This window comes from Gigantopelta aegis, chromosome 12, assembly GCF_016097555.1.
Source record: "Gigantopelta aegis isolate Gae_Host chromosome 12, Gae_host_genome, whole genome shotgun sequence".
Classification (NCBI taxonomy): domain Eukaryota; kingdom Metazoa; phylum Mollusca; class Gastropoda; order Neomphalida; family Peltospiridae; genus Gigantopelta; species Gigantopelta aegis.
In genome coordinates, this window is record NC_054710.1 from 28,127,158 (window position 1) to 28,140,164 (window position 13,007).

A 13,007-nucleotide genomic window follows, 5' to 3' on the forward strand; every position below is an offset into this window, starting at 1 on the left:
CGAAAGAAACAGAGAGAGAGAGAGAGAGAGAGAGAGAGAGAGAGAGAGTAAATGAATGAATGAAGAACGTTTAACGACACCCCAGCATAAAAAAACCCAAACAGAACGAACAAAAACAAGGCATTGTGACATACATTTATTATTCTTAAAATAACCACAATTACGACATATAAGAATTACTGTATCATTAATATGTTATATTTATCGTCAACGTCCCTAACTGCGTTATGCTTCCAACTTCGTTCGGTTTTTCTCGTGCACAATTCGCGCAATCAACATCCGATTTGTTGTCGTCTGCTTGTCATTCATTTGTGAGGTTTTTCTTCAGTTAGTGAACATTTTCATTAACAATAAAGTTCAGACAAGTAAGTATCTCAATACAAAACTCATAACTTTACAAACCCTTAAAACCATTAATTTTGCTAACTCGTTTTTGTTTATTCCACAAAATTACCGATATCGGGTCCAGAATCGTAGCTGGATAATGTAAAATAGTATTTCCGTAAATATCGTATTCGTGTTTTTGTTACGTGAACGCAGGATGGGACGTTGATGATGTATGAACAAATGTAGAAGGTAAAATTTAAACATAAAACCAAAATGTACAAATTACAGTAACCAACACATGAACAATATATAATTATCGTTATTCAAGTCCTCCAACCTACCTCATAGTGGTTGGCCAAATGCGCGGACTAATTGTTGCTCCAATGTAAACTTGTGATTCCATTAATTAGTGAAGATAATTATCAGCGCATCATACACTGTATCATCAGTGACGTAGGAGGGGGCACGCCGCCACCCCCACCCCCATCAACATTTTTCTTCAACTGCATTTCATTTTATAAAATAATACACACAATATGCCCCCCCCCCCCCCACCACCACCACTCCCACTATATCATCCTGGATACGCCAGTGTGTATCACTCCCACTATATCACCCTGGATACGTCAGTGTGTACCACTCCCACTATATCACCCTGGATACGCCAGTGTGTATTACTCCCACTATATCACCCTGGATACGCCAGTGTGTATCACCCCCACTATATCACCCTGGATACGTCAGTGTGTACCACTCCCACTATATCACCCTGGATACGCCAGTGTGTATCACTCCCACTATATCATCCTGGATACGCCAGTGTGTATCATTGCCTTTACGCGTGTTAACATCGTTTCAAGGAATCCTCCAACATTTTTCAACAATTCTATTCAGTTTTGTTTTTGTTTGTTGTTGTTGTTGTTGTTTTTTTTGTTGTTGTTGTTTTTTGGTTTCTTCAAACTAACACTTTTTGTTTTCGTCTTCTATTGTGTGTGTGTGTGTGTGTGGGGAGGGGGTATGGGTGTTTTTAACGTGATGTAGGACATAGGACGGGGCACGCCACTCCTCCTTCATGAATGTTTTTTTTCTCAAATATTTTATTTTATAAAATCATACATACAATATGGATCGCCCCCCCCCCCCCCCCCCCCCCCACCACCATTATATCACCCTGGCTATGCCAGTGTGTATCATTGCCTTTAAGTGTGTTAAAATCGTTTCAAGGAATGCCACAACATGTTTTTCATCTTCTTCTTCTTTTTTGTTTTTCTTTTTTTCTGTTTGTTTGTTTTGGGGGTTCTTTACGGGTGTTTTCAACGGTTGTAACGATGTGGTGTAGGGAACACACGCCACAAAACGTCAGAAATAAATGGAACTGTTTTTTTAACGATACATTTACTGACAAAGTTTTAACAAATGCAAGAACCTATACGTGCGGTGTCTTTGATGCAATTATTATTTCGGTGAATACCGAAACAGGTAAAAATCGTGCACAAATGTATAGTGATGTGAGACTTTTTCCCGCGCATTGTTATTAGGCATGGAAAAACAATCCTATGTGCATATATCAAGAAGGAGCACTTTAAACGTTATATTTATCAATGTGCAAGTGTATGTGCGTACGATTGTGTGTGCGCGTATGTGTGCGTGTTTGTGTGTCTGTCGGTGTGCCTGTGCATGTGTGTGTCTGTCTGTGCACTCGTACATGCATATGTATGTCTGTATCTAAGCTTTTCCAACAGAGCTAAGAAAAGACATTTAACTGGCTACTGCGCAAGAGTGGCACATTATACGAACACTACTACACCATCAAGTCAATGTATGTCCCGGGCCTCTGGGCCACAAATTGTAACATTTACATGTAAAACAACCAATACTGAATGGGGTGGAACCACGGACCATTTATACACAGGGGTCGAAATTGGCTGAAATTCCTGGAAACCAGAAATTCTGCCGGACTACATCAAAACCTACCAGACCAAACATGATCATAAAATATAAAGGAAAACATATATCCCAGCCCGTAGTGACGTTGACCGGCAAAAAGTGGTCGGGACGGCAGTATTTCGAGCACTGATTTATAAGAATGCAATGCTCTACTAGCTGGGCTGTTAGAGAAAGTCCCACCAGCTACTACTAGGAAGATGACTCCATACTAACACTACTCTACTATAACATAATCTCCAACTACAGGTTGTCATACTAAGAACATCAAACCAGGTATCTGTCCTTCAGTCACATCTGTCGATGGGTTTGGTTTGTTACTGTGTTTGTATTTCTGGCAGTTGAAGAACGAGCACACAAACGACCCGTTCTGTACTGTAGATCTGCCCGACCCCCCACAGTGTGATCTAGGTCCATCGATGTTAACAATCAGATTGTACTTCTTGTCTTTGCTCAGTTTTAGGGGTCGTGGAAACTCCACGTCATATGTTGTCGTCCCAGCTGCGACTGAGACTGACTTTGTCACTGATGAACCTTCGATTACGTCATCTGTTTTCAGGTCAGTTATGAAAGCTCTGACGTCATAATTTGCAGTGATTTTGTCATAGGGACCATACAACTGGAATCCTAGTAGTGATGCGTCTTGGTGTACAGAAAACATAATTCCATGATCAATATCAGTGGAACATATGCAAATAAAACATTGCTTTATGGTGAGACGCTGTATTATAATTTTATCTCGACGAACAACACCCATGCGCTTGTTGGCATTAAATGGTGAAACGTTTTCATCAGGACATACCATGTGTGCCAAGATGTTGAATTTTTCTGTGCCAGTCAGCAAGTTAGTTGGTGGTACATTTTTCACGAAATACTTCTGGTCAAGTAAGGGAAACCGCACGTGCTTTATGGCTTCCCCAAGCACATGTCGTCTGTTTTCTGAAGTTACATCTTTGTTTTGTTTTCTGCAGGCGCTCTCACTCCACGCCACAACAGCTTCAAAGACAGATTGTTCATCGGCCTCCAGTTCGTCCGCTTGTATGACCTTAACCAAGCATTCGTGACAAAGGTCGGTAACTCCAGATGATTTTAGAGCGGCATCTCCATTTTCCAAAATAAAAGTCTTAGCTTTTTCTTTCAATTCCTGCTCATCAAACACGTGGGCCTGTTCCAGTATCACACAGGCGTTGTCTGACGTCATCGATGACGACAAATACGTCAGGCACTTCTGTTCCAGGGTTTTGACGTCATACTTCTTTGATACGTACATCAAACCCATTACACTGGCACAATTCACTGTGACGTCATCTGTATAGAGGTACCTGTCAAATAATAATAAAAAGTGTCCTCATCTCACTTTCAAGCTGCAGTCCCTAGAATATATTTTATTATTTAAACATTTAGAATAGACGATCCAGTTCCGTTTGGTACATATAAGGCCCACTACAGCGATATCGGTTCGCTAGGCTCACTCATTTACATTATCTATGTCAAATACAAATGCAATGGCCAGCTGAGTTTCAATTCAATTAGCGGGACGTCAATCTAACTGGAACTTCACGCGATTTGCCCAGCCGCTGAGTTTCTCACATGATATTGTACACATTTTTAACTATTTAGATTGTAGGGTCGTCTCTCAACTCCAAAGCACATATCCTGGGCACAGCACCTTACCGGGATGGGGGGTGGGGGGGGGGGGGGGATACCTTGACATTCTCAACACTGGCCAGCTGTTGACATGGTCATCACAGTCTGGCATATAGTTTTAGAGGAAACATGTCATATTTTGTTGTATTAGTAGCAAGGACTCTTTTTATATGCACCATGTCAGAAACAAAGTAGCTGTTGACATAAGCGTCACAGGCAAAAGGGTGTCAACAATTACGTCACGCTCGGGGGGAGGGAGTAGGAGAGGGAATGTTCCGATTCACGAAACATTGTCAAGACCATATGTTATTCTTATTCATCACCCTATCCAATACAAAAAAATTGAATCTGTTTTTTTTCTATACATTGATTACCGAGCGTATACTTTTGACGATCACTGTTCATAGCGAACACAATCGAGTTTTTAATAATGCATTTGAGTTTGTATTTCAAATTAGTAAACAATGTTATAATATGGTATACATATTTTGTTTAATGACACCACTAGAGCACATTGATTTATTAATCATTGGATGTCAAACATTTGGTATTTCTGACATAGTCTTAGAAGAAACACGTAAAATTTTGTTTAATATAGCAAAGACTTTTTATATGCACCATCTCACAAACAGGGTAGCACATACCACGGCCTTTGATATATCAATCGTGGGCCACTGGCTGGAACAATGGACCCACTGACGGGGGATTGATCTACATTATCTATGGCAAATACAAACGCAATGGCCAGCTGAGTTTCGATTCAGTTAGCGGGAAGCCAATCCAGCTGGGACTTCACGGGATTTGCCCAGCCGGTGAGCTGTCATATGACACTTTTTTTTAAAACTATTTCGATTTTGGGGTCTCTTAACTGCAAAACATATATCCTGGGTATAACATCTTACTGGAATGTGTGTGTGCGTGTGTGCTTGTGTGTGTGTGTGGGGGGGGGGGGGGGGGGGGGGGTCCTTGAAATTCCCGACATTGGCCATATCTTAGGTATATCATATTACCAGGATGGGGGGGGGGGGGGTACCTTGAAATTCACGACACTGGACAGCTGTTGACATATTTTAGAGGAAACACGTCATATTGCGTTGTATTAGTAGCAAGGACTCTTTTTATATGCACAATGTCAGAAACAAAGTAGCACATACCACGGCCTTTGATATACCAGTCACGGGGCACTGGTTGGAACAATGGACCCACTGACAGGGATTTGATCCTAGGTCGACTGTCCATAACCGAACTCTTTACCAATGGGCTGAAACAGGGCTGGGGGTGGAGGGCACAGACGTCGGGCGTTGCCAGCAAATACAGAGGAAGTTGGCAATGATTTTTTTATATTTCAGTTGGAGGAGACCAGTGAATAATCTGACCACATCAGCTTGAGAGCTTGGACAATGTTCTCACTTGATACACCCACCACCAACAACAACAACAACACTATCACAACCACCACCACTAAAGACAGTCTTAGTAATAATAGTAGCAGCAGCTGTTAACATAAGCGTTACAGGTATAAAGGTGTCAAAAATTACATAACGCTCTAGGGAGTGGAGTGGGGGTGATTCACGACACATTGCCAAGGCCATATGCCATTCTTATTCATCACCCTATCCAATAAAAAAGGTCGAATCTATTTTTGTTTTGTTCTATGCAATATCTATTAATTTATTATTGAGCGTATAAATATTATTTGTCGATCCCTCTTCATAGCGAACACAAACGAGTTTCTATTAATGAATTTGAGTTTATATTTTGCATTAATAAACAATTTTATAATATGGTAACCCGAGACCGTAACTTTAAACAGAGAGAGAATAGGATTCGTTTGTTTGGGATTTTTTAATTTTTGTAAAAGATAAATCAAGAAGACGAGAGTAACAATAAAACCAAAGACGAATGTTACACCTTTTGATTAACGACACTAGTATCGACTATTGGATGTCAAACATTTGGTCATTCTGACATGCATTCTTAGAGGAAACACGTAACATTTTTGTTATTAGTAAGAAGGTATATTTGTATATGCACCACCTCACAGACAGGGTAGCATATACCACGGCCTTTGATATATCAGTCGTGGAGCACTGGCTGGAACAATGAACCCACTGACCGACTGCTCATAACCGAGCCCTTTACCACTGGGCTGAAAAGGGGGGGTGGGGTGGGGAGGGGGGGCACAGGCGTCGGATGTTGCCAGCGAATACAGAGGAAGGGGCGGGACGTAGCTCAGTGGTACAGCGCTCGCTCGATGCGCGGTCGGTCTGGGATCCATCCCCGTCGGTGGGCCCATTGGGCTATTTCTCGTCACAGCCAGTGCACCACGACTGGTATATCACAGGATTTGCTATCCTGTCGGTGCATATAAAAGATCCCTTGCTGCTAATCGGAAAGAGTAGCCCATGAAGTGGCGACAGCGGGTTTACTCTCTCAATATAAGTGTGGTCCTTAACCATATGTCTGACGCCATATAACCGTAATTAAAATGTGTTGAGTGCGTCGTTAAATAAAACATTTCTTTCTTTTTCTTTCAGTTGGAGGAAGACAGGGAATATTCTGACCACATCAGCTTGAGAGCTTGGACAATATTCCCACTTGATAAACACACAACCACCAAGAACAACAACTCTATCACTACCACCACCACTACCAACAATAGTCTTAGTAATAGTAGTAACAGCAGCAATAGTGCTATAGTTGTAACAGCAGTAAATTCAAGAAACATGACCAAGGTCTGATATACAAAGCACATCATAGTTGTGTGTCCTTCATGCTACTCTAGCTTACTAACTGGATAATATAATTACAGTACTGCAATTAATTTGGTTAATACTCTGACGCAAATCTTAGATGTATGATACGTGTTTTATAAACATAAAATTTACATACCTTAGAAACTGTTCAAATATGCCGGGTTCTACTTCCGGAATGACGATATCATCCTGCTCTGCCAATGGCCCGTAGAACATGGCCTCGAACACGCCGCTGCGGATACCGAGAATCAGTCTATGAGCCTGGACGTGCTTCTGTTCTCTCCCAACCCGAAATGTGACGTCATTGAACACTTTATTGTCAAGACAATGTCTGATACATTCCGTAAGAGATTTCCTGCTCTGCCAGGCTTCAAGGCCAGCCTCAGTCTGACTAATTGTTTTGCATGTCGCCATCTTGTCACTGAAAATATGCATAAAATAGCTTCCTTTTTTCTCTTTGTTTGAATATGCGGTTCAAGCATCAACAGAAACCATACACGGGACTAGGAATAGCTCCATGTCTATTTGTAAAACACTTTTTAAAATATTTTTAAAGGGACTACCCTGAGTTTTCTGCATTATAAGATATCTTCGACTAACATACATTTTGTAATGACTAGTATTAAACAATAAATATGTTTTCTTCTTGTGAATTACAGTGTCTGTATTGTCAACGTGTTTCTCACCGTCATAATATTTGTAAGTAGACCAAAACCAAATATTTTCGCAAGTGAAATAAATATCCGAAAACTCAGGATTGTCCCTTTAATTTGTGTTACTTATTTAATAAAGCAAAACAGCTTTATTTAATGTTTTTGTTAAGCATTATTTGATAAAATAACTCCCTCAAAATAACAAAAAAGAAAAAGAAAAAAACAACAACCGAAAAGCAAAGAAAACAACAAAACAAGAGCATTCACACGCACACGCACGAACACACTGTGACACACACCCAATGCAGTCACACATGCATACACACACACCACTGCGGTACTCTTGGTCCAGTAGTAGCAGTGATGATTTATATACATACATGCATACACACATACATACATACATACATACACACATACATAGCCCAGAGTGCATCGTGGTTAGCCTTGCAATTTGCGGGCGATTCGGTGCCACAGGTTCGAGTTCCAGCAACGACAAAGGACAATTTATGAGGCTAGAAAGGATTTAAGTACCCCCTGTGCCAGTGCGTTAATATCTATATATGTAACAGTCAACCTCGACATATATACAACGTATAGATATTCGTACATCAATACATACTAGCAGCATGGACCACTTTGTAAGGCCGGAAAGGATTTAATTAACGACTGTGCCAGTGCGTTACTATCTGTGTATGTGACAGTCAACCTCGACATACATACACTATATAGATATGCATACATTAATATGAATGAATGAATGAATGAATGTTTGTTTAACGACACCCCAGCACAAAAATACATATCGGCTATTGGGTGTCACAAATGGTGACATAAATCAATACATACATATATACATACATACATACCGGTATATACATAGATACACACATACATACATACATAGATGCATACATAACGGATTGATCAGCGAAATGTAATGTGTATACGCCGTAACTATTTTGCATTTGTGTGCGTGTCTCTCTCTCTCTCTCTCTCTCTCTCTCTCTCTCTCTCTCTCTCTCTCTCTCTCTCTCTCCCTCTCCCTCCCTCTGTGTGTGTGGGGGGGGGGGGGGGGGGAATTTCTAGTGGGAGGCACAAGCCAGATTTTAATATTTATATGGAGTAGAACGAAAACAAACGTGGAACACATCTCTCCCCCACCCCATCGGCTCCACCGGTTTCTACGGGCTTGTATCTATATTTTGTTTGTATTTTTTTTTAACTGTTAGTTTGTTGGGTTTTTTGTTGTTTTTTCTGTGGTTGTTGTTTTTTTATGGATAAACTTACAAAAGTGTCTTATTTTTAAGTAGGTCACATTCATAGACGTCCTAAAAATGAGGTTAAATGAATGAAAGAAATCAAAATTTATTAGCACTGTGTCATTCCCACCTCACCTTTTATATTTGCCCGTCGACCCAAAACAAGGCTCGAATATGAACCAAGTGGACCTCTTTTCTATTTTGTTTTTGCACCAATTGTTTCAGCGGGGGGGGGGGGGGGGGGGGGGATCGGGGTCATCCCAACAACCCGAACACCCCCCAGCCTACGCCCCGGATATATTACTTTTTAACATATCAATTAATAAGTATGTTTATTAAAATGTGTGATTCCAGGAAAGGGTCTAGAATAGTTCGGTCTGAATTTGTTTGGATTACATTCACTCTCTATGTGTCTCCCCCTTTTTCTAGGTAGGGGTCCAATTTTTCTTTTTTAGGCCTAGAACAAAACATAGCATGTCATGTTTATATCACATCACATACATAGCACATTCATCTGAAAACAATATCCTGACGAAATATAACAGTAAATAAAATGTGTTGAGTGCGTCGTTAAATAAAGCATTTCTTTTTTTCTTTCTGAAAACTATAATACGGTATTGTTGTAGCAGGTGGGACCTCCAGCAGCTGCTCTGCCCCAACCGCCCGTCCCCCACCCCACCCCTTCTGACGCTTTGCGTTATTAGTTGGGATATCATGTTACACAGACTTTCTCATAATGAATGAAATCTGTAACCACAACACAAATAAAGAAATAGAAAATTTACTAAAATAGCATTGAGTTAAATAAGTTTTCTTTTGTTTGCAAGAGCCCGAGAACCGACAGTTAGGTTGATCTCCCCTCCCCCCCCCCCCCGTTGAGTCTGCACAATATGACTACCCCCCCCCCCCCCCCCCCCGCTTCCATTTCTTCACAGGATAGAATTATATTCATACAGGCGTGTGTTCTGGAAATTATACATGGGGGGGGGGGGGATAGACTGGTCTGTTACTTAGAGGCAAAATAAGGAGAATGTCTTTCCACAAAGTCTACCAACACACAACACACAACGATATATACTGAGAGGCATAAATAACGCAGTGGGTATTTAGCTCATATTTTCTTATAGAAATATAATGTCATTAATATTTGTCATGCAGACAAATGGCATATTGGTAACAACTGTAACTGACAGAAGATATTGTTCAAATGGGAATTTTTGTTAATAAAATGTGGTTTAAAAAAACAAAACACACCACAACTGGGGGTTTTGGCAACGTTAATGTCCTTTGAATGTAAATCATGTTGGTCCGGCCAGTGTGTGAAATTGCTGCCCATATCATTTCTTTTTTGTGTGTTTTTTTTTTTTTCCTTCTTTTTTTTATGAGAATTGAGAAAAAAGGGGAGACGTTTGATAAAAATAGGCGAAGTGGACATTTATCGATACATTTCGTAACTTTTCGCCATGTACCGCTCTCATTAGGAAAAATTTCAAATTATACACTCAGATATAATAGAAATATTTCGATATTAAATACTATTACTTCCTGTAATAAAATTTAAACAAAGAATTGTATTTTTTATTAGAAACTTGATACTTTAAAGTTTTTTATTTTTCGCTAAGTTAAAATGAATTTAATTGGTCTCCACAGATGGCGCGACATGCGTCGATATACAGTCTGGCGCCAAAGTAAAAACACGGACCGACAAGGTTACATGTGACCTAGGACACCAAACAAGTCGAGGTCTTAACGGTCACGTCTGTCGTGTGATTTTGTTTTTTTAAACCGAAGTAGGCCAACATATACTGACGGGCAAAAGAAAGTATACCGACGAAATATAAAACGAAAATAAAATAACTAAAACATATTTATTATAACATTCACATTTATTGAAAAGTTTATACATTTGAACAATACCTACAGGTTGCATGATAATGTTCGATAGACACGTGGGGTCAGTTTGTGAATTGACACAATGCGCTGAAATAAACACGGTCAACTTTTCCAGTAAATGTGTAGGCAATGAATGTCTAATAACGGGTATGGCCACCCTGAGCATCAATACACGCCACGACACGACGTCTCATGGAACGGGTCAATCGCCTGTTGACGTCATTGGGCATTATTTTCCATTCTTCTGCCAGAGCCTGTGCAAGCTGTTGTCCGTTACCTGGGGGGGGGGGGTTGGGACGTCGTCGGATTCGTGTATCAAGTTGATCCCAAAGGTGTTCAAGCGGGGACACGTCTTGAGATCGAGCTGGCCAAGGTAAAACATCGATGTTGTTAGCTTGTATGAAGTTCTGTACTATCCGAGCAGTATGGGGCCTGGCGTTGTCGTGTTGAAATATGGTTCCACGTTGCTGTTGTTGAAGAAATGGAAGAAGCACGGGACGCAGGATTTCATCACGATATCTAACCGATGTTAGATTACCATCGATGACGACAAGTTCCGTCTTCTGGTCACCACAAATACCGCCCCACACCATCACACTACCTCAGCCGTTCTTTCTCCTCTATGTCTGTAAACTCGAACTCTGCTGTCGGACCTGTAGAGAGAGAACCTGCTTTCATCTGAAAACAGCACCCTCTGCCTCTGTTGAAGTCGCCATCGAAGTACTGTTCTGGCCCATCGTAACCTCCGGACGCGATGATCACGTGTTAGAACTGTTCCTCTATATGGTCTGTAGGCACGAATTCCATCTGCTCTTAGTCGCCGTGCCACAGTGCGTCGTCTTACAATACGACCCAAAGCATTAGATGAATATGACGTCACGGAACGGCCTGAGTGTAATAAAGTTATGTTCTGTTCTGTCAAGAACCTATTGCGTAAATGTAACGTTCGCAGATAGCGGTCTTCCCGCGGTGTTGTAACACGTGGTCATACGCTACGTGGTAGGTCAGTTGTTCTTCCTGTCTGCCTAAATCGTCTCATTAATCTCACTATCGTTGTTTTGGTGCAAGCAAATCGTCGTGCAATATCGGTGTACGCTGTTCCCACCTGCACCATACCAATGGCGCGTTCCCTCTGTTCTGCCGTTAGACGTGGCATATCTTGGGTAATTTTATGACCAAGTGGACTCTGCACATTCATACTGCTGCGTTTTTATACACATTTTGCATGTGCGACTTAAGAAGTCCATGCAAAACGTTAAATTGATTTTTCACCAATTGATTGCGACAACAATGGCCAATGTCAGAACAGGGAGTGGTGTTTGCATGGACGATGTCAATATTATCGAGTTTTTATGTTATGCACTTTGACTATCGGTCTGATATAAGAACATATTTAAGAAATCATTGGTATACTTTCTTTTGCCCGTCAGTATATTACAGCGACTTCGATTTCCCACTATTGTTAATAACTTAATAATAAGCGACCTGAGCTGATATTCGACAATGAAGATATCGAGGAATATTGTAATTCACGCGTTTGCCAGCAGTTCCTCTCTGATAGTCAACACGTCATTTTAGTATAAAAAAGAAATGTGCAGGCACTGCGGAAACAAGTAGATATTGGGGGTGGGGGTGGGGATGGGGGTGGGGATGACTGAGATCGACGGCACACAGCAGTTTCTAGGGGTTCGGGGGTTTGTTCTCCCGTAATATATTGAAATCTAGATGTCCTGAAATGCAATTTCCTGCATTCTGGAAGTAAAATGCATCTCTGCCTTAAGATTTACTACCAATAATATTTCTTAATCAGAATTATTGGGGGGGGGGGGGGGGGGGGGGGGGGGGGGGGGGGGGGGGGAGGAAGGGGAGCGCAGCAAACCGCTGGTCCGCCGTGCCTGATGTGCGACGACACCTCATCCCATTTTAAAATACGGTGACCGCCACGTTACGTCTAGAAATAAACTAGCGTCGCCCACATAGGTTACTCTTATCCAGTAGCCACTCATTACATTACAGTACTCATTTGAAGGGTAGAACCAGCCTCGGTGGCGTCCTGGTTAAGCCATCGGACATAAGGCTGGTAGGTACAGGGTTCGCAGTTTTAGCGACTCTATGGGTAGGCGTAAAACCATCTTCTCTCTCACTAACCACTAACAGCTAACAGCTAACCCACTGTCCTCGACAGACAGCCCAGATAGCTGAGGTATGTGCCCAGGGCAGTGTGCTTGAACCATAATTGGATATAAGCACATAAATAAGTTGAAATGAAATGAATGAAATGAAATGAAGGGTAGAAATAGAAATAAAAAAATATTTACATAAAACTACCTCTTTATAAACATTGTTATACTTTAGAAACAAATTGCGTGTGCCCATTGAAACCGATCTTTGCCAAGTATAATACATTAGAAACTATTTACATAACAACTACCTCTTTATAAACATTGTTATACTTTAGAAACAAACTGCGAGTGCCCATTGAAACCGATCTTTGCCAAGTATAATACATTAAAAAATAATAATAA

The 13,007-nt window shown here is 41.0% G+C and overlaps 1 protein-coding gene across 1 annotated transcript; it reads right to left on the reverse strand.

Annotated features, from left to right (window-relative positions):
- Positions 1–1,475: 1,475 nt before the first annotated feature.
- Positions 1,476–7,088, reverse strand: LOC121385948 (BTB/POZ domain-containing protein 2-like). The gene is made up of 2 exons (XM_041516741.1): positions 6,811–7,088; positions 1,476–3,593 (listed from the first exon to the last, which is right to left on the reverse strand). The coding sequence occupies exons 1-2, from the start codon at positions 7,086–7,088 to the stop codon at positions 2,525–2,527; spliced, it is 1,347 nt and encodes a 448-aa protein (XP_041372675.1). The 3' UTR covers positions 1,476–2,524.
- Between the last annotated feature and the right edge of the window lie 5,919 nt (positions 7,089–13,007).